At 41.2% G+C, this 22,434-nt stretch overlaps 2 protein-coding genes across 6 annotated transcripts in view; both read left to right on the top strand.

Moving 5' to 3' along the window:
• Positions 1-2,229, top strand: part of LOC114568149 (CMP-N-acetylneuraminate-beta-galactosamide-alpha-2,3-sialyltransferase 1) — a 96,072-nt gene extending 93,843 nt beyond the window's left edge. For all 5 annotated transcript variants that reach the window (XM_028597566.1, XM_028597564.1, XM_028597565.1 and 2 more), the window contains 2 exons: positions 866-985; positions 1,617-2,229. In XM_028597566.1, the coding sequence (XP_028453367.1) occupies positions 866-985; positions 1,617-1,790 (294 nt within the window). In that variant the 3' untranslated portion in view covers positions 1,791-2,229. The remainder of the gene's footprint in view (positions 1-865; positions 986-1,616) is intronic.
• An 8,083-nt stretch (positions 2,230-10,312) lies between these two features.
• On the top strand, positions 10,313-21,580 carry parp10 (poly(ADP-ribose) polymerase family member 10). Its single transcript, XM_028598095.1, has 11 exons — positions 10,313-10,437; positions 11,811-11,986; positions 13,717-13,959; positions 14,069-14,299; positions 14,409-15,424; positions 16,123-16,335; positions 16,908-17,034; positions 17,475-18,485; positions 19,965-20,098; positions 20,179-20,353; positions 21,174-21,580. Exons 2-11 carry the CDS (start codon positions 11,812-11,814, stop codon positions 21,470-21,472), a joined length of 3,624 nt encoding a protein of 1,207 aa, XP_028453896.1. The 5' UTR covers positions 10,313-10,437; position 11,811; the 3' UTR covers positions 21,473-21,580.
• The last annotated feature ends 854 nt before the right edge of the window (positions 21,581-22,434 follow it).

Genomic DNA, 22,434 nt, shown 5'->3' with positions numbered 1-22,434 from the left:
GTACCCGAGTCGACCGTTCTCTGGGATCTGTTTTTATGCTAATCGAATGTGTCTCTAGCGCTGATAGCATTACGATTTCCCTTCCGTTGAACCAGTGGTGTAGCCTACGTGATACTCAGGTATATGCAGTATACCCACTAAGACAGCTCCAGGATTTCAATATACCCACTTAGAAATGCTCAATGACACGCAACAACATACTTTCCATTATATTTTTGATATATTTAATATTGTCATCTGTGTTTGAATTCTTTGCATAGACTAAATAAAGGTATTTCCACCATCAATTGGTGAATAAAAGTGTGTCAGAATGCAGGAAATGAAGTCTGTGACGCTCAAAATAACCCTGGGGGAGGACACCCAGAAGCACACTATACTTTTGACTGTATATAGTGTATGAACCTTATATTAAACATGATTTCTTTCTGATTTGGGGTGGCAGTAGCTCAGTCTGCAGGGAGTTGGGTTGGGAACCAGAGAGTCACCGGTTCAAATCGGACCCAAGTACGGAGAGCGGACTGGTAGCTGCCGGTTGAGAAAGGCACCGGTCCCCAAACTACTCAGGGGCGCCTGTCCAGCACTCGCAGCCCCCCCACCCCCCCCCCACCCCCCCCCCCCACTCCAAAATCTCCCCATTTGCATATACAGTATAGGTCCTGAGCATGTGTAGTGTGTGTATTTCAGGCCTGTTTATAATGTGTGTTCTAACAACAAAGTGAAAGAATTGTAATTTCAATAAAGTATAAATAGCAATGTGTCTTTTTCAATACGGAAGTATTTTTTTAACTGTAAAATATTTTGCTACTGTTTCACTAAATTACAAAGGAGTAAAAAAATAAATAAATCCTATACGTCTCTTTTGCAGGTGTTGATTTACAGTCCAACATTTTTCAAATACGTCTACGAGTGTTGGCTTGAAGGTCATGGACGGTATCCTTCCACCGGCTTCCTCAGCTTACTGCTCGCTATCCACATATGTGATGAAGTGAGTTGAACCACCGCATGATGGACCTTGACACACGAGAGCTACTGAAAGTCCTCATTGAAGTGGAATAACTTTGTACATTGCACTTTCACAATACTGGAATGTGTTTTGAAAAATAAGGAATCTGAACTGAAAATTGAATAAGATCCACAGATGAATAGAGAGGCAAAGTCCCTCCGCGCCCCAATGGGACCCAATGGGACCCAATGGGACCCAATGGGACCTTATTTCAGAAAAGAAATATGGTAGTGAATGGGGGAGAGGCAAATCATTTTTTTGATCCCGTTTGAATTGAGCCATGAATTGGGGCCACATGTGAAAAATGTACTTGAGTTCTGAGTTTAAAGTCAGAATTCTCCGACTGTTTTTTGTTGGAATTCTGATTTTCTTTCTCAGAACTCAAATAAAATGTTCACATGTGGCCCTAATCCTCCTCTGTAATCCCCTATGTGTTACACACATGACGTTCATCAATTTAAAAGATAATTTAGCAAGTGAAGAAAGTCAGTTTGTTGTAGTACCACTAAGTTTTGTGTGAAAGCGTTCGGTGAACTACATACTGTATCTCCTCTCCCCACAATGACATCCCTTCTGCTTCTGACACAGTGCTTTTGTTCCTCGTCTGCTCCAGGTCAGTGTGTTTGGATTCGGTGCAGACCAGAATGGAAACTGGCACCACTACTGGGAGGAGAGCCCTTTGGCCGGAGCTTTCCGACACACGGGAGTCCATGATGGAGATCACGAATATAATGTCACTCTGCTGTTGGCAGACAAGCACAAAATCCGAATGTTTAGAGGCAGATGATGCCAAGCCCATATGTGCGGCGGGATGATCACCAAACGAACCTCTGCAGCCTTTCAATGTTTATTTTTCCTTTCGCCTCACGCTGGAAGAACTTTCTTTTTTCTTTTTTCTTTTTTTTGGTCGTGATTTCCAAGACATTGTCAAATGAACTCTTCTGGTCTGTCCACTTTCTTTATCATATTTAAAGGGTAATTTCAGTTTTTGTCAACATGCACCCTATTTTCCTATGTTTTTGGGTTTAAGTGACTGATGGAAACCCGAGTCTTTGAAATTGGTCGGGTATAAAGCGAGAACGCCGTGAGCAGCTGCCACAGACCGGGCTGCAATGTAATCCTATAGGCCAAATGTGCATTGTTAATTATGTCCACTAATAATGTTGTCAGACACTTAGAATAATAATCTGAGCCTTTCAGTGGCAAAATAAAGCACTTTTAAAGTCCTCTTATTATGATTTATGCTTTTTCCCTTTCCTTTATTGTGTTCTACAGTATATCTTTTTTGTGTATAGTTTTACAAAGTGAAAAAGCCCAAAGTCCCCCCAAAGGGACTTACCATCTCCAACAAAAAACACTGTTCACAAATCGCTCCCAACAGCTCGGTTGTAGTCCAGCCTTTACTTCAGAGATAAACGTGGTCACTTTGTAACACACCTTATAATGCTCGCCTAGCTGCTAGCAGGGCACACCCTCATACTCTGCTTCTGACTGGCTAGTAGTCCTTACCTAGCTACTGCACATGTCAGCTCCCAACAAAGGAACAGAAGTGAGATGTCTCACTCTGTAGCTAAAACAGAGAACTCAACACACAGGGTGAAAAGAGGAGCTGCAGCAATGGGCAGTACAACAAATACATGGTGTTTAAAAAATAAACCATGCAAACCTATTCTGATATAAGCTCTTAATACGATTATGAACCTGAAAATGAGCATAATATGAGCACTTTAAAACATCTTTGTTTAACCAGAAACAGCTCTGAGATCGCTAGCGCTAAACCCACCAGACTCTATTACAAAAAGCAATACTTTTAGCGTGTATAAAGCCAACATATTTTTACATGTAAATCAGTAAACTGTTTATTTCAACCAAAATTAGAGTAGTGATGGTTGAAAAGGTGGAAAGAAGACCTAAAACGGCTTTTCATAGTTTTATTTTGTTTCTGTCAAGTTTGAATGGAGTTTCTTTTACAATGCTAAAATTACTGTTTATTTACATAAAGCTTTAGCAAATGCAATTTCGGGGATGTTTTTATGTTTAAACAAGAATCTTACTCTTATCTTACTTACTATTTTTGGGCATTTCTGCCTTTACTGAATAGGAAAGCTGAGATATAAAAGGAGAGAAGACATGCAGGAAACCGTCACAGGTCAGACTCAAACCCTGGACCTTCTGCGTCGAGGAACAAACCCTCTACATATGTGCGCCCGCTCTACCAACTAAGCTAACCAGCCACCCCAATCTTACTCTTTAACTCAAATCCTTTCCATAATGTTGTCAGACACTATATAGAATAATAATAATTATAATCTGAGCCTGTCAATGGCAAAACAAGCATTTTTGTTAACGTAAATGGAAGGTGCACAATTGCCCTATAACTCACATTGTATCTTGTTTCGCTGACTGCCTTCTGCAGCGGTCTTGCTTAATACTGTACCGATTTCAAAGAGTATTGTTCCCATCAGTCACTTAGACACAAACACCTAAGTTACCCATTAAGGAATTCCAATTCTTAAACACAATCCAAACAGACCCATAGAGCTTCTGTCTTTGTGTGCCCAGACATGACAGACCATCTACAAGATAAACATGACAGACCATCTATAAGATAAAAGCAAAACTGCCTTTTCTTTGTGTAATCCCAACTGCAATGTGTGTGGGAGTGAACAGATAAGACAAGAGAAGAGGCCCTGTCACAAGCATGCTTTACATAAACCGCTTTAGTACTTTGATCTGTTTGACTATGCTGTAAATATCACTTCAATGTAACTTTCCATCCTAATGGCAGGTAGGACCAAATTCTCATAAACTACTGGCACTACAGAGCTACTCGCGTCTTGCTTGTCTGATTGCAGCTGTTAAATAATAGTTTGACAAGGCCAAGGGACACTTCAAGTTCAAAACGAACCCTCAAAGAACATATTTCGCTATGATGTGACAGTTATATGTTAACCGCAGGGCCGTAGCCAAGGTTTTAGAAGTGCTCAGGACTTGAGTCCCCCAAACCACAAGATTGGCGGTTCGATCCCAGGCTCCTCTGGCCACATGTCGTAGTGTCCCTGAGCAAGACACTGAACCCCAAGTTGCTCTCTGGATGTATCGAGGCTGGCCGGATGCCTAGGCAGGAGTACGGAGTTCTGGACCCAAAATGCACGACACATGAGGAGCTGATGCAGGTGGACTATTTATTAAAAGAGAAAAATCCCGGTTTACATGAATGCTGAAGAGCACAAATCCAAACGGAGAGAAGAAAATCCAAAATAGCCTACTTCAATACTCCCAAAAAGGCATCAAAAGCTCCAACACAAGGGTTAGACAGGCAACACAGCAGGAACACTCCACAATAGACGACCGAGCCAGGCCAGCCTAGATTGGATCATCGGCGATCGCCGCCCAATGCCGTTAGATTTGTTGAATCCTGACTTGCTCTGATATCATGCACACGTGCGCAATGATAACCTCACGAGATCAAGGCGGCCGCAGTACCCAGGGCATGATGGGAAAGGCCTGGCTTTCAGCTGATCTAACAGCCTATTGGTTCAGAATCGTCTCAACGTGATGTTTTATGTCATCTTTTTGTTGTTGTTTTTGAATTGGAGGGATTTTTAACTGCTATTTGTCTGATTTAAAGGCTTATTCTGTACAGAACACATGTTGTGTGGCTGATAGTGACGTTTAGAAGTCCGAGAGACTAAATCCGTTCAGATTACAGATCATCTACAGTCTGTCGTATTTTAACATCAGCAACAGATCGCATGTAGAGCATTTTAACAAGCTACTCTTCATAAAAAACAACTGGAGACTGCGTACAAGCTGATTTTCGGGTCTGATAACATTTTATTGAATCAGAATTGGACCCGGAACAGTATGTGGGTGTTTCTGTGACTTCCTGTTCAGACTGAAGGCTGCTGGAAACGCCTGGAAACTGTCTGACTTGACCGCGCCTTACGCTTTACTTGAAGGTATCTACATAAGAGTGACATGACACGGTCACTATAAACAAGTCATAAACGTTTATGACCTAACGCAACTGTCAGTAAGTGTCATTCGGTTTTTGTCATGACAAGTTAGGGTTCATGTGTCATAACACATGAACCCTAACCCTGTCATGTCACTCTTATGTAGATTGCCTTCAAGTAAAGTGTTACCCAATACAGAAAGTAAACCTAGGGAAACCTACAAGATGAGTACAGTTAAAACAACTGAACAAGTAACAATAGGTAAACCACGGGGCCTGAGTTAACTAAATAAAACAGGAAATATGACAGCAGAACAACCACAACCTTAACCCTAGGATGCGGTATGTGTAGCTGTCCACTGCTCTAAATACATAGGATGGGTTAAATGCAGAGATTGAATTTCCGCTACTTTGTACTGTCAGTTGTATGTGACGGATTTAGAATACAGTCGTTTGTTTTTTTCCAAATACACCTCCACACCCACTTTTGACCACAAAGATTTAAATCTCTAAAGTTATTCAACTTCGTCATATTTCATAGATTCATTGATTTGTTCAATTAGGCCCATTTCTGAATGTTATTTCTCAACACGATGGTCAACATAGTTTTTTAAAGCCCTCTCCACACTGCCAGAAATACAATTTTGGTGAATCATTTTCCTTTATTTATAATTTTTTTGTTTACCTAAAATGGTATGTTTTGAGTATGTGAGCCCTAACTTTATTTTATCCTATTGTTGTTGTGTTGTTTTCCTTTTTATCTGCTGTTTATTTAAAAAAAAAGAAGCACTTTGTACCTTTTAAGAAAGTGCCCGATGAATTAAGTTTTTATTATTATTTAATTGTAATAATTATTCTCATTGAAATCTGTCATTACACAGACTCTACAGGGGTGCCTTATCATTCAAATCAATGATATACTGTACATTTCTGATGAACATTGTGACATATATAATTAATAAAAATGTCATTGTTACCGTAAGTGCCTTTAATGGGAGCTTTTTGGAGGCTTAATTGTTGCCATCAAATTGTACTCTATTGTAATTATTATCAATAACATTACAAAAGTTGTCAGCAACCTTTACATTGTTTATGATATTGTTGTGTATACAGTGTCACTATGAAAGAATCAAATGCACTTAACATGCAGCATCATCATCTGAAGTATTTGTCGGTGAGATTGTTTTGTATACGCCACAGAAGAAAATGTTGGGCCTGTACGATGTTGGCAACATCTCTGCAGTTTTGATAAAAACACAGCTATGTTTCGTGCAGGATTGAAATTATTTTTTGTATTTGCTGAACTGGTTGTAGATGTGTGAATGCGGTATGACTTTATGTTATCATCTTCTCCGACAAATCTCTTATCTGAAGTGTTATTTCAGACTTTTCTTCTTTTTTTTTTTTTTCAGGAATAGAGAGCTCGGTGGCGTTGTAATAGGCTATGATTTGCTCCATTGTGCCTTGAAACATAATGGGACATTTGCCCGGTCAGTGTCTTTAGATACATTGTCCCAGTGGTGTAGTCTATGTGATATGCAGGTATACGCAGTACACCCACTAAGAAAGCTCCAGGATTTCCATATAGCCACTGAAAAATGCGGAATGACATGCAACAACATACTTTCCATCATATTTTTGATATATTTAGAATTGTCATCTGTGGGTTTTTTTCTTCCCATAAGCTAAATGAAGGTATTTCCACTGTAAATTGGTGCATTAAATTGTATCCGAATACAGGAAATGAAGTCATTGATGCTTAAAACTTCCCTGGGGGAAGACACCCAAACCCCCCACTATGATATACCCACCCCTCCCCCAAAGGCAGATTCTGGCTAATATACAGTACAGTACACCCACTACAATAAGTTAGACTACACCACTGCATTGTCCATCCTAAGCAGTCTAAGCAGCGACACAAGTGATGCTGGATTTCAAATGATTCAACCTATCGTGAAAATGACCTGTGAAAGAAATTTCATTTTATTACCTACTTACTTTTACACTCGTACTTTAGTTTTCCTGACCATAAAACCAAGCTTAGATTCAGGATTTTTAAGGAAATGAAAAAGCATTGTGATTTGTTATCTGTATGATCAATACAATGCAATACTTGTTTTGGTTAAAGATCTTTTTCCCCCCCTCTCCATGTGAGAGCGAGCTGAGAAGAAGAGAAACCAATTCTAATGTTCAATTCTAATTTGTCAGCCACTTTGGAGACAACAGCGGTGTACATGTGTTCTGCAGGGGACACTGTCACCTAGTGGACAAGAACTTATATCAGCATTGACGCCACTTGATTTGTCCATTGTAAGACTGATGCCATGACTTTAGTGTTAGCTGACACTTTTAAAACTGGGTTCAAACACAATTACCAAGTCTGTCTCACATCTCTATTTAATCTACTTCTCCATCCAGTTTAGGTCTTAGGACAAGAGATTTGTTGTGCATTTTTCCAGTTGCAGTTCATTGATATTGACTTGTGTGGGAGAGATAGATAATGAAAAACTGGCATTATTCAGTTATAAGTGGACTCCCACAATACAGAAACACAGAATTGGAGCTTCTTTTGTGTGGTTTGAAAAGGACAAGGAGGTTAATTAATTCTAAATAACACATGTGCATATTTTTTGTGGGAAGCTATAATATAGGCAGCTCCATTTATAAGATGGCTAGCAGCCTGTGCGATATAGACAGATATACGCAGACTACAAGTTGAGGGTAGTGTAAATTAATTAATTAGACAAAGGAAAATGTGGATGATTGTAAATAAAAGAGGTCTGTCATTTCAAGAGAAATACATCACTTTTTAGTGGTTCTAGACAGCATAATAGTTGTTTCTATAAACTTCAAGAGGTTATGCCTAGGGGCAGGGGCATCAGACTGGGGGGGAAAAAGGGGACTGAGTACCAAAGGCCTTCATGTCAGGAGGGGCCAACAAGATGCTAGAATGAATAGCTGTGGATGCGGGTAGGGGCCCATTAAAAATGCCTTTCTACAGGGCCCAGAATTTTGTGCTTATATATATATATATATATATATAACTTATACCTAACAGCTTTTTCTTTCCCTTTCTGCTGTTGGTTCGCTTTCCCTCACAGATATTCATCTCTATCATTTCATTTTCATTTACGGGGTGAAATCAGAAGCATGTTCATTTGTCAGCTTTAAATAGTAAAGGGGGGGGGGGGGGAGGTTATTTTAAACATTTTTTGCTGAGATAATCTATGTATATTAAACAGATGATGTGATTCAACGGAACTAATATAATGAATGGCAAACTGTGCTTCAGCAGCGGGATGTTTGCTTTTTAAATGGTATGCTTAAATGAGATTAAAAAAAAAAACACACTTCCTTTTGCTTTTTGATCAACTAGATATCCATAGTTGTGTCCATTGTAAACAGCACAAATTTCGTTTAAACATAAAAAACTCACAAACTTTTTAGGAGTCATTGTATGCTATGGAATGCATTGGAGTCCAATTTACTCACATTGTTTTTATAACTCAGCCTTTATGCACTGTACATGTTACATTAAAATTTCAAAATGCTCAGCTTGGCGTACTGATTATCTATGTATAAGCTCATAATAATGGCATGGGAAGGTAAAGAGGTATAGAAAGCATTAAATCGAGTCTGCTCAGCCACTACTTTGGACTACTTATTTATGTCTCAGCGTATAAGAATACAAGCTTGTGAAAATCTTATATACACAGTACTGCACTCTGCTCAACTGCTGCTGAGCACATAGTGATGATATTTAGGATTCTTGAGTTATGATGAGTGACATGATTATCTAAAAGCTGCGGAGTTCAATTCACTCTGACTCTATTTTAAGATACCCAGTGTGTCCCACTAATCAATCATACATGCGCTGCTTATAATGAAAACATTTATAGTTTATGAGATATAAAATGGATCTGAACTTGCTGAAATCCCATTAGATCCCATTTCACACCTACAGTATAATGCCATTTGAGTGATTTTAAGTTATGCATTGCATTACAGCCTATAGGGTCTTATTCAGTCTGAGAACTCCCTTATTGTATACACAATGCAAACTCTATTGCATTTATAAGTTAACATTCAGTATGGAAAACTGATCAAGCACGTAATAATCATAATTGAAGGCGTTATGATATAATGCATGTACGTCTATTGGACTTGCAGCCTTTGTATACATTAATGATATACAAACTCCATTCAAATTACTTAAAGCTCAGTACTGCAAACTGATCTACCATGTAAGTTCATTTATAAATGCAGTCCATGAGGCTACCATTGGTGCTATAAATCAGTGATTATGCAGTTTAAAATACTCTGTGTGGCCCTCAGATCTAATGATGACTTTAAGGTGAGTCATAAAATTCATGTAAGTGCTTGAGCCCTATTATCTTCTGCCTATAACTTAGTATATAATCCATTACAAGTATTTAAGAAATAAGTTTAAAAAAAAGATATAATAAAAAGTAGACGTGTTCAGCATGCATAATATGCAATATTTCAGTGTTACATCATTATATGACATCATTGCATTAGTGTTGATGCATTAGCATGTAAGCAATACGTTGATGTGTGTAACAGGTGGAATTGTGGGATAGTTTAAAGGTGCCCTGCCACACAAAAACGTTTTTACTTGCATTTTTTAAAATATGTTAGGTCCATATGTGTTTGTGTTATGTTGTGAATGTGAAAATGAACTGCTACCTCCTTTGTCCGCTCTAGCCACTGAAAAGAAATAAGCAGAGAAATCAGGCCTCTTACAAAAGCTGGTCAGTCTGACATCATGTTGCCTGAGCTCATTACTATTCACTAGCTCGCCCAGTTGGGCTGGGTAAAGGATACAGCCAGACTCTCATTGGCTAGCTGTTAGCCAATCAGATTCAAACAGCTTAGCTTGTTGAATATTAATGGCAGAAATTGAGCTGAGTCTTCCTGTAGGCTTTCTATACCACGCTAGAATGGCTTGAAACAAGGTAACCAAGGCATTTTTTCCACAAAAAATGTTACAGAGTCCATGATAGAACGATAGTTAAAGCTTAACTAGATATGCAAAGCAATAAGTAGGCCAACTAAATGTGGTGGATTAACAAGCACAATATATCGCTTTGAAGCTTATTGGAGTAGAAGTTTAGTCCTTGAGTTACACAGTCTATGGTAAATATAGTTCCTTAAAGCAAGGCAATCACTGTCATAAACTAGATTTATTTTATTTTATTTAACGTATCATATACAGTAATAATGAATTGACAAAGCTTAATAAATAAAGGCATCATTGCTACTGCTGCTCATACAGCAGTCTCCATGATGACTTCATAAACGGTTTCCCTGTATGGCGCGCCGCCGATGACGTCACGACCTGTTCGACAAGCAGCTTTCTTTAACTGTCTATGAGCACAACAAGGAAGTGCCTCTCTGGCTCAACCAACCGTTTGGACGGAGCGACTTTATGAGCTATGCTTTTCCTGTAGCACAGGTAAGTAATGCTCCGAAAAAACCTTGTGAAAATAGTTTTTCTGTCGCCAAAATAAAAGGCATTTGCGACAAACTAACGTTAAGCTCCAGTGTCTAAACATGGCCTATGTAGCTAACGTTACTGGTTTCACTTTCTAGCTGGAACAAATTTAGAGCCAGATTAACTTGCATGAACTTCAGGTAACGTGAAACTACGCAGTAGGGGGAAACCCAGACAGTTCTTCAGCGACTGTATTGGTAAAACGTTTAAGACAATGTTTGTTGTCGCAAATACACCACCACTACATGTTGCTCCCAAACTAACGTTACTTTGTTATTAAGGCCGAGCTTCCGGGTAAGGTAACGTTAGCATTGAGCATGTCAGTGTTGTTGAGTAGGCCTAGCTAATCACTGTAACGTTAACGACATGCTGGTTTCCGAACTCTGTCCACTGGCTACGTGAAGAAAATCCTTAAATGAGCTTCTTAAACACATTTCAAATAGAAATGCTGTTGTTTCGCTTAAAGTTTACTGAGCGGAATTTATGACTACAAGAGCAAAAGTAGGCTAAATGTGTTGCACCCATCAGTAAAAGAACATCGACTCAGACAATGCATATTGGGCTTCGGTGGCTTATCGCAAAAGCTAAAAAAACAAAAACTGACATGCATAGGTACGTCTTGAATTTCCCCCTCCAAGAAGAATGAGTTTTAGCGGGTTAGTTAAGCCTATTACCAGTTGCACCAAGAGTATCAGCATAGTCACTTCACCAGAGATGTCATGTCATGTGAAGTCCGAAGGCTGAATATCACAGCGAGGAACTCTATACTGGCCTAGGCATATGGAAGGATCTCCCACTCTACATCAAACCGAGTCAGAGTAGAGGGGTGTATAGGAATAGGGGTAAGCAGTAGAGCAAAGCAAATCCTCGCATATTAAAAGCTGTATTAAGCAAATAAAACATTCTGCAGTGCTCTAATACTAAATAAATTGGATACATAAAACTACAGCACTGAGCACATGACACTTCCTGAATGTGCAAAACATACCAGAATATGTACACCGAAAGGTTGTTAGGCCTACATTAAATTGTAAACAGAAATAATCGATTATGGACCTGCCGATTATTGATGCAGCATCGTCCATGTCCTCGATTCGATACATTGATTATTTGATTAATTTCAACACCTTTTTATTAAAAAGTGACCTACATGGAGAGGCATTCAGTGATCGTATAGAATGAACGCCCAGTTTGAGGTACTTAACCTCCATAAGAGTGGAAAGTGAGGTTTTCTGAAAACTCGGGCTACCGCTTTCACACACAGTGTCAAGAAGCTACAAACCAATGATTTGAACTACTTTTAACTGGTATGGTATGACCTTTTTTTTTTTTAGGATGCCTGTTGAAAGCCTAGAGGAAAGGACAGTGGAGGTGCTGGCGCTGCCTGCAGCAGTGGATGAGGAGCTGCTTTTTCTGTACTTTGAGAATAAGCGCCGCTCCGGGGGAGGTCCACTCGTCTCTGTGGAGAAGAAGGGTGACCGCGCCATATTGGTGTTCGAAGAGGCAGAAGGCAAGTGGCAACAAACTATATTCGTCTGGGACATTTTGCAAGTATGGGCATGCATATCCATTTGTTAGCCTTTGACACTAGCTGCTTTCAAAATCTTTCATGTTCTTTTTCCAAATTTGTTAGCTACCTTTTTTTACGTGGATGTCCAATCAGTGCCGGTGGTAAATGTAGTCAACGAAAGAAAGAAATTCCCCAGTTTGTGCTATATTGACTGAGAAAGCGAGTTCTCCTGCCCGTGGAGCCGTGGCACCTGTGCCTACGTGTACAAGGATGCATTGCGCGAGCAGCAACTTTGCTTAGCTCTCTTAGCTTTTTTAGTATTGTCAGTACAGAAAAATACAACCGTACACCTTTTTTGAATTCAAGTTTGTCTCTTTCACCGAACCAAGACTAAATTATTTCACTTGTTAACACACTTCATTCAAACCGCTTCTCTCTGGCTAAATATGCTGAATATCTGAGTCAGCCAAAACACTGAACTCTACACTGTCAAAAATCTTCACCCATAACATCCTTTGTACTCATATTTTTGCTAATGGAAACATAACTAGTTTACAGAGAATCCTATCAATGCTGAATTAGCATTCCATACACCTGTCACACACTGGTGTCTGCAAGTAGAGCAGGTTGTGCAGCTGTCTCAGCCCCAGAAACAAGGAGAACATTTACAGGCTTTTCTTCCACACACCACATACCTAACCCAGATAGATAGAGGTAAGGTTAAAAATCGCTGAAGTTTCCGTTTAAAAATCAAATAAATTAAGTGACATCTGTAGGAACAGAGAATTGCAACTCTTTTTTTTTTTTTTTTTTTTTAAATTGTGTGCTTGTTAGAGGTAGGATATTTATAGTGTCTTATTCAGACACAAGTTTATACAGACTTTCAAACCACCTCCAGAACACTAACATAGAAACAAAGCACTACTATGCTTAAAAGAGAATTGCAATTCAAAACAACGAATGGAAACGTCATTAAAGGAACACGTCGACTTATTGTGACTTTGTCTTATTCCCCGTATCCCCCAGAGTTAGATAAGTCCATACATACCCTTCTCATCTCCGTGCGTGTTGTAACTCTGTCTGACGCCCCCACCGCTAGCTTAGCCTAGCACAGATCCTGGATGTAACCGGCTCCATCTAGCCTACTGCTCCCAATAAGTGACAAAATAACGCCTACATGTTGTGATTTGTATAGTCATAGCGTGTACAAATAACAAGGTCACTATGCTTTTACTATCTAGTAATTGTTGACTCTATTACTACAACTCTGAGCGAACTCCAGGCAAACTCTCTGCTCCTCACCATAGGGCTTCAGGTGCTGCGAGCTAATCACTCCGCCCCAGTAGCAGTGCTTCGCCTTCTGAGAATATAGTTCCCAGTTTATATACGGATAGAAGACGGCTGTGACTCATGTGACCTTGTTATTTGTACACCCTGTAACTATACAAATCACAACATGTAAATAGGAAAATGTTGGTGTTATTTTGTCACTTATTGGGAGCAGTAGGCTAGATGGAGCCAGTTACCTCCAGGATCTGTGCTAAGCTAGGCTAGCGCTGGGGGCGTCAGACAGAGTTACAACACGCACGGAGATGAGAAGGGTATGTATGGCCTTATCTAACTCTGGGGGTTACGGTGAATAAGACAAAGTCCCAATAAGTCGGCATGTTCCTTTTTTAAAGTACTGTATGCTAATCCTGCCTTTATTTCTGTTGCCTTCATTTTGACAGCTGCAGCCCAAGTGCTGTCTAAAGGGCACCACGTTCTGCATAATGTGGAGCTGAGTGTGAGAAAGCCGGCCTCAAAGGACCCATGTAGACTGCTGCTGCGGGGGATCAACCCCAACACCAGCACAGAGATGATAGAGCTCTATGTGGAGAACATGATGGACTTGAACGTGCCTGACTACACTCTGTATCCCTTGCCAGGAAGAGACTTCATTCTCATTCACCTCAGCCAACCCTTCTCGAAAGGTTTATTGAACGCAATATCTTTCTTACTGATGTTTGAACTGCTTCCAAATGTCTAGCTTGTTATTTCTTTTCATGGCATCGTTTAATATATACATTTTTTGTTTTGTAGACTTCCAAAACCTTAGTGCTAAAATCTCTAAGAGGAAACTCGAGGGGGCCTTGGTGACTCTTGAACAGACTGAGCAAACTGACTCCGTCTTAGTGGAGAACCTGTGCCCTAGCACCACTCCAGACATGCTGACTTTGTACTTTGAGAGCGAGCGAGGTGGGAATCAGAAGGTGGAGGAGGTCACAATGCTTTCAGAGGGTAAAGCCAAGGTGTCCTTTGTCAATTATGAATGTAAGTTTTGTATTATACAACCTTTTAAAAAAAACAAAACCACAAACAACTCTTGTTTCATCGTAGTTTTCTTCAATCAACAAAATCTGTCTGTATTCCTTTTTGACAGCTGTGGGCCCTGTCCTGGCTCGCTCCCACAAACTGGAAGGCGCTAATCTTGTTGTGGTGCCGTACCTCGACTGTCTTCAACCCACGGAAAGATTAACGTCACAAGACTCTGGAATTGGCAGCCAAGATATGACTGAGAGAAACTTGGAAGATATTGAGATGCAGACTAGTCCTCCCGTGGTGGTCCATGCAAACAGACCGTCCTCCCCTCCGATGGCCTTGAAGCCTCTTGCTGCACCGGTAGCAGCAGCAGAAGAAGCGGAAGAGGAAGTCATGGACCAAACGGAGGACGATGATACGCTATTAAGCCACGTTGCTATCGCTGACCCAGTAAAACTCGCTTTGTTCCAACTCAGCACCTTTTGGAAGGACACTGAAAAGGCTCACCCAAATTTCACCATCCAAATCGAAGACAATGGCGTGCACATTGCAGGGACTGACAGGCAAAAGGTGGAGCAGATAAAGCACGCCATCTTGGACTGTTTTGGCAAAATGGCTGAGACTCATTTCACCGTCGAGCCAGAAAAGGCGCAGTTCCTTGCGAGAGAAGATGTAAAAGAGCGTTTACTGCAAAGCATGGCTCAAACTGGGTCACCTGCTATGTACAGCGTATCAGACTGTAATGTCAAGGTAACCTCCCTCTCCCAGGACTCTATTAACCAGGCAAATAGCTTTTTGAAATCCCAGCTGTGTCACTTCAGCATTCGGGTGGACACGGAATACGAGTGCATGTTATATTGCAGAGAGTGGACAGAGTTCCTACAGGCTCTGGGTTTCTGCTCTGTTAAAGTGTCCGACGGAGGAGGCGAAATTGACGTGGTCACTCTGAAAGGTATGGAGAATGAGAAGCAGACTGCAATCATGGAGTTTCTCACTACACCCATTGAAAGGGAGACGGTCATCTCTATGGAGCCAGGCATGCTGAAATACATCCAGATTCATTGTCACCAGCTGCTGGCTGACATGGCCCAAGTGTCTATTTTCCCACTAGAAGCAGAGGACGTCTGTGGGTTAAAGGTATGTGGTGCATCAGTAGCACATGCAGAAACGGAGACCGCAGTGTAGACCATTCCAAATTTAGCTGTACAATTAATTGTCTCTGAAATAACTGTGATTACCAATATAATTGTCTCTCTCTGCATACATTTTTTACTTTTTCAAACAACTAAATGTTTTGACTGAATTCCAGGAAATTTCTTTTGGCTAGATCAGTGTTATGTGACCCAGATAATGTAATGACACAGGCGCACCGCCTATGAAGTAAACCATGCCTCTTTATTATCATAAAACATTGTATTATTTTCTTGAATTAACATTAAATTGACAATAGGTCAGTAACGTGTAGTCCGAAAAAAAAAAGGTGGCTGGTGGCGATGGTGGGCTACAAAGGTTGTTTAATTAGCGGGTTTCCCGGGTAGATTTAGGGCCAGAACACGAGCACGTTCAATTTCTCTGGCTTGAGTCAGCTACAGACCAGAATGTTTGGAGTTGCTATGGCAACGAGTGACCCTTATCCGCTAGCGTAGCATGGCTCAACGGTCCGTTGTTACGGGCCTACTGCAGTGGTGTAAATAAATGTCACTGGCGGTTGAATGTTTGGTTTTCAAGATACCGTCTTATTAATTTCTGGTGCCGTGTGAACATCGTTTTTTTTGCAATTCCTAGACTCATCATATTGTTTCATCTTTTGTTATTTCTGTGAATGTGCCTAATAGATCCATGGCCCTGCTACTGCATGTCAAATGGCTGAGGAGGTGTTGCAAGGCGTGGTGTCCTCTATCTGCACCAGAACCATCACTGTGAACGCTCCCGGAGTGACTAGGTTTTTTGACGAGAAGGAGTGCAAGAGCATCATGGAGGAGATGGAGAGAAAGTTTCAGGTCTATATCGGCACGAAGCATGTGCCCTGGGAATTCCTGCCACACCAGGTAATGGAATGATGGAATAGAGCAAAGTCGGTTCTTACTTTTTGTGTTGTTCTGTGTTTTTGAGGCTTTTATATAGAACGTCATTCATTCACACTTCCTCTCAGTTGACCAGTTAGACCAGTTGTCATTCATCTTGATGAGCAGTTCTTGAGGCCTTATTACGGTATAGCCTGAGGCTGAGTTTACCAGCAAACGCAATGCAGAAGGGAAACGCTGATGTTTACTGTGTTTCTTGTCTGCTCAATGTTTTAGCTTCGCTTTGGTCAGGCTCAGCTCAATGGCCACACACAAAACGATGTTTATGCTCCCAAATGTGGCAAAGATCATAGAGGAACCATTTTCAGGCTAGTTGGTGAGATGAAGGCATGAATGCATATCGGAGGCAACCACTGATTATTAGTATGTTACATGGTGTTTTTATTTTATTTTTTCAACATACGTTTTTTCTTGGTTAAAACCATTACCTACTAGAGGGGGCCTCAAGAATCAATTGTCGCTCCCATCCCGAGCCCACGAAAATACTCTACTCATATCCTGATCACGTGATTTATTTTAATTTTTTTTAATTTTAGGACTTTTTAGAAACTGCGTGGGACATGATGTCCCACAAAAACTTCCAGAAAGTGTCTTTGAATGGTGCTCCACAGGAGTTTAAATCAGACTCCATGCAAACGGATCGCAACGGAGCTCCTGGCAACGGTAATATCTATCTATAATATTTCTGTGCAGTTTCAAACAAATCATCTGTAGTCTGGCTATCACCAGACCAAGCTCAGTTTTTTAAGATTGAACATTAGTCTGGGGAGTCTGCTCTGTATTTTAAGAGGCGTGATCAACGGGCATAGTTCAAATGACTCTGTAACGCAATTGGATAGTCCTTCAACCAATCAGACCAGCGATCCGGGTGACGTACTTTGCAACGGGTTGCTGCGCTTCGGTGGCCGCACATGTTGAATGTAAACAAAAAGCTGCTTGCCGTCGCTTTTCCATCGTCATCGTGTTAAACCTACCAATAGCGCGCCAGGTGGATAAGACAGTTTGTGATTGGTCACTGCAGATTTGTAACTAAAGCAGGATAGAAAAACGTAAAGGTTTCCAGCCTAAGCTGGAGTCTAACAAATCTGTTTACCTCTTTGTAGGCCTTTTAGAGGAGGCAAAGAGAATCGTCTCAGCCGTCGATGAAAGACCCGAGGGCGGTGTGTCCAATTCCGACCAACCTGATGACATGGATGGCCTGGACCTGTACACGGCAGAGGAACCGACCAGCCTGACAGACCAAGACTCTTGTGTGAGTTCTGTCGATGCGTCTCAGCGCTCGGCTGAAGGGAACGCTGCGAGTGGGTTACTCACGCAGAGCGATGGAGCTCGGGGCCTTTCTAGCAACCTTGAAGAGGAGGCCCAGCTTTCTCTAGCCATCCAGTACTCTATGGAGTCCAGCCATTGGTCCCTGGAGGATGATGAGGAACAGCTGCAAAAAGCCTTGGAGCTGTCCAAGAAAATGATCCCACATGAAGCATCTTCCGGTTGTACTGGCAAGAAGGCGGGCCGGCCGAAGAATAAGGACCCCAACGTGACCTTACAGGACGCCATCAAGGCAGCCAACACCATGCAGTTGCTCGTTTTCGCAGGTTATAACTGCGACCTGATTCGGGTGGACATAGCCTTCGGGAAGAAGGTCAGCCAGAGACAGATCGAGGAGAAACTAGAGCACAGGACTGTGAAGAACATGTCCGAGTACCACAGGAAGTGTCTGGAGGTGATCAAGAGGAAGCACGGGGTGGAGATCCAAATTCAGGGCACCATAATCACAGTTTCTGGCTTCAAGGAGTACGTGCCCGGAGGACTGAGTGACGTGAAGCTGCTGCTGGAGAGAATCTCCAACTCTGTCTCCGACCGGGAAATCCTGCGGACTGTCCAGTGGGCGTACCACGATCCGGCCACTTCGGAGAAGATTCCTTATTCGCCCGATGCCACCGTGTTCATCGAGAATGCTCTGAAGCTAAGGCGGAAAAAGGTGGATATCTTGCTGGACAATCAGCCCCACGTCATCGACTTTGAGAAGATGGAAGAACACAACGTAGCTTCGGGGAAGTCTGTGAAAATCTCCAGGAAGTTGCCTGAGTTGGGGGATTTGGTTGAGGATGTACCAGGTAAAGGGAACTTTCTAGTGTTCTAGTGCTCCTGATGCTTCTGTGCATTTAGAACAAAATTGAGTAAAGGATTATCAGACCAGCAAAAATATAACTGAATGCATAATTTTAGCTGGCAAGCTAATGCAAAGTTTTTTTAAATTGGGCTAGAAGTGGAGCAGGCTAGAGGAGGGATACCCAAACCGAGCCCATTGTGACCCAACGGTACCCGATGGGCCGGTTATTTAGAAATGATGTTTGGGTTCGGGTCGGGCTCGGTCACAGCGCAATAAGGCATTGAACATTTAAAATTTGAAAAAGCTTATTATGTAGGTGCGTGCCTGTGTTAACGTGCACTTGTTGCCCCGTGTGCGCTGATGCGCTCACCTGTTGACATTTCCGGGCTTTCCACACAAACCAGCATACATGTGTCATTAAAATGAGAGAAAAAAACATGATTTTAACTGTGTCGGGCTCGGAGATAAATATCTTAATGCCTGTCGGGCTCAGGCCGGGCTCGGACAGGAAAATGCGGCCCGATCCGCACCCTAGAGCGGGTGCACATGTATGGAGGTTTGTGCCTCGACGCAAAAGGTCCAGGGTTCGGGTCCGACCTGGGACGGTTTCCTGCATGTCTTCCCTCCTCTCTCTCCCTTCCCTTTCCTTTCTTTCCTATCATTAAATGCGGAAATGCCCAAAAGATAATCTTTTAAAAAAAGAAATTGGGCTAGATACCCTATTAAAAAACCTTTTAGGCACCGACCGAATTGCCTCTATAGTATTGGAAAAATCGTCATTCAATACCCAATTTCAAGACCTAAGGAGTAAATCTCATCGCTGTCAGTGAGCCAATAAGCATGCAGCATGCTTCTACTGAGATCTCGTGATGTTTGTGATTGGCTGGCTAACTTTACACAACGCAGACACACGCAGGAAAAACTCTGTTACACACATAGTAGGAAATAAAAAATTAAGTAAAAAGATTTGTGGCGGAATGTTGTAATTTCTTTTTGTTAAAATTGATTTAATAAAATCAGTATCGTCCAGGAGCCGGTATCGAAGTACCGGTATTTAAAATTTTTGAACGATACCCAGCCCTAAAAAAGACCCCATGCTTCTAACGATATAACATTATTTTTTTTTTTTAGTCCATGTCTCTTGTCTGATGGAAATAAGTCTTGGACTTTATTTTATCGTCAATGATGTTTAGTAAATTTGTCATTTAGTGTTTTCTTTCTCATAATGTCAAACTAAACCTATAAGATCCGTTAGCTAGCTGACTTTGTTGCTGGCTACTCCAGTCTTTTCATGAACAGTATTATTGATTATTATTTTTTCAGTTATATTTTTGAAATGGCTGATCATCTTTTCCTGCTTTCTGCTTTTTGACAGATTTGGGGCTCCAGATCTTTTGTTGTTAAATAAAATGAATTATAAAATGAACAAACTCTAATCTTAAAAACTCAATGAAATTATGATTGCATTACGTTTTGTCAACAGAAGAGGAATACTCTCTGCTGTCGAACCTGCCCGAAGCCACCAAAATCGACGAGGAATCGGACGAATTTCAGGAGGTGGTGAAGAATTTCTACGAGACCATACAGGAATACCACAGCAAAATCAGAATCATACAGGTTAGAAAAAAGAATAAGCCGCACATTTTGCAACAAATTCTCTGGCGTGTCCGAGATTAACGCTTAGATTTTTCGCACAGGTGGAGAAGCTCATGAACCGACTGCTGTACAACCAGTACAAGTTGAAGAAGGCGAGCGTACTGCAGCGCGCCACGTATCCGGAAATTGAACGGACTCTCTATCACGGCACGAGTGAGAAGTCTGTGAAAGAGATCTGCGTTCACGGATTCAACAGAAGCTTTTGTGGAAAGAACGGTATGTTTAATAGTATGTAAGTACCGTATGGAAAATGTACTTATAGTATTAAAAGAAGTAAGCAATGCTTAAAAATCGGTTCTGAATCAAAACGGTTCTGTCAATCAACCTAGTGTTCCATTGTTGTTTAATCATTTCAGTTTGACTTGTAGGCCTGCATATTGTTGGGTAGTTTAATTTATTTGCTCTGCAAGTCCGTCTGGCCAAGAGCCCATTCAAGCCCATTTCCAACGTTTCCAAATCGAGGCGCCAATCACAACCGTTGAGGCGGACTTTTCACGATGACGATAGCGCAGCAACGGGCCGACGGCGAGCAGCTTTTTGTTTACATTCAACACGACGGCCACCGAAGCGCAGCAACCCGTTGATGCCGCTGTCGCTGCTACGTCACCCAGATCGTTGGTCTGATTGGTTGAAGCACTATCCTATCCCAGAGGCATTTGAGCGGCGTCCATTGGCGACGCCCCTTTGGAAATGAGCTGTGAATGAACGTTCCCCCCCCCAGACCCACTCTCACTTACAACTGAGAAGAGTCTGGTGTCAACCAGGCTACACTTTGTGTTTTGTGTGCAGAAATCTTAATTTGTAAAGTAACTAGTAACTACAAGCTGTCAGATGAATGTAGTGGAGTAAAAAGTACAATATTTCTCTTTGAAATGTAGCGGAGTAGAAGTAGAAAGTGGCATGAAAAAGAAAAGACAAGTGAAGTAAAAGTTCCTCCAATTAGTAGTCAAGTACAGCACTTGATTCAATGTAGTTAGTTACATTCCACCACTGCGTCTTGGGTATCAGTTTTTGACGTGTTGTTTTCTCCACGCAGCCACTGTCTGGGGTCAGGGGGTGTACTTTGCCGTCAACTCTGCGCTGTCGGTCCAGGAGCAGTATTCCCCCCCGAATGCAGACGGATACAAGTTTGTTTTTGTGTCAAAAGTTCTAACGGGAGACTACACTACAGGAGACCATTCGATGAAGACCGCCCCGCTGAAGGAGACCGACGGTATTCCGCTCCGATACGACAGCGTGACCGATGACATCACGAAGCCGTCAATGTTTGTCATCTTCAACGATACGCAGGCTTTTCCTGAATATCTCATCACATGCCAAAGAGTCCACCGCTGAGGAAACATTAGGACTTTAAGTATGGAGGAAAAAAGGACTGCTTCTTTTAGGTTTTTACCTTGTTTAGGAAAAAGTGCATTTGATTCATAAAGGGCTAATTATTATTGTTATAGTGTACTGTTTTTTTTCTTTCCCCCCCATCAAGTACCTTGCTGTTGACTGTTTAATCAGTTGCTGCGCTTTCAGATCTTGGGTTTAGTCCAGTCTGATCAAGAGAAACTCAAACTGAAGCCCATTTTAGTTAAGTCACTTTAAACAGTTTTTTCAGCACAGATGTGACTCAGCAGTTATTGCAGGACATTTCCCTTAGTCATTTTGATACCACAGACACGCCAATTATTATTTTCCATGCTTAAACATTGCAAGCATCCAAGTATGTTGTATTTATGATTTTGAAAAGAAACATACATGATATACTGCACATAGTTCTTGATATAGATCATTTTATTAACGTGAATATGACCATTTTTAGCCTGTTGACAGTGATGGATACCCTGCTGCCTGAGTTTGATATGATCTGAATATAATTTATATATAAAAATAAATAAATAAAAAAAAAAATTACTTTTAGGTTCAGTGGTTTGAGTTACTCCGTAGTGTACAGGTTCTTCTTGGTGATATGAAAATAGTTACGATAACTCTAATAATAGCTCCTAAATGTAGTTACAGTAACTACCTTGTTATGTTAGAAAAACAGCAGTTCCAGGTCCACTGCTTCACCTTTTTTAAGAAAATGTTATCGAAAAAATGATACCATGTTTACAAAAAAGAAGGAAAATTAGGTCTAGATTGAAAATAATCATGAATTATAAGTTTTAAGCTATCTTGTAAATGTTAAGCTTTGCACATCTATCGCATCTAAAATGAATGTGTGTTCTTATTTTAATAAAACACAAATAATCTGAGTTAAGCCTTGTGTGCCATGTGCAAAACGTGATGGGTCTTGATTTCCTATTCTTTAC

This window comes from Perca flavescens, chromosome 14 (genome assembly GCF_004354835.1).
Source record: "Perca flavescens isolate YP-PL-M2 chromosome 14, PFLA_1.0, whole genome shotgun sequence".
In the NCBI taxonomy this organism is placed as follows: domain Eukaryota; kingdom Metazoa; phylum Chordata; class Actinopteri; order Perciformes; family Percidae; genus Perca; species Perca flavescens.
The sequence above is the reverse complement of the archived record's forward strand: the minus strand, read 5'-3'. Positions and strand labels throughout refer to the sequence as shown.

Bases quoted from the DNA above. Each gene is read 5' to 3' on its own strand.
- parp10 (XM_028598095.1), top strand. From the start codon at position 11,812: ATGCCTGTTGAAAGCCTAGAGGAAAGGACAGTGGAGGTGCTGGCGCTG. The intron at 13,960-14,068 runs GTTTATTGAACG...TTTGTTTTGTAG, and splicing joins CAGCCAACCCTTCTCGAAAG to ACTTCCAAAACCTTAGTGCT. The intron at 18,486-19,964 runs GTAAAGGGAACT...TTTTGTCAACAG, and splicing joins TTTGGTTGAGGATGTACCAG to AAGAGGAATACTCTCTGCTG.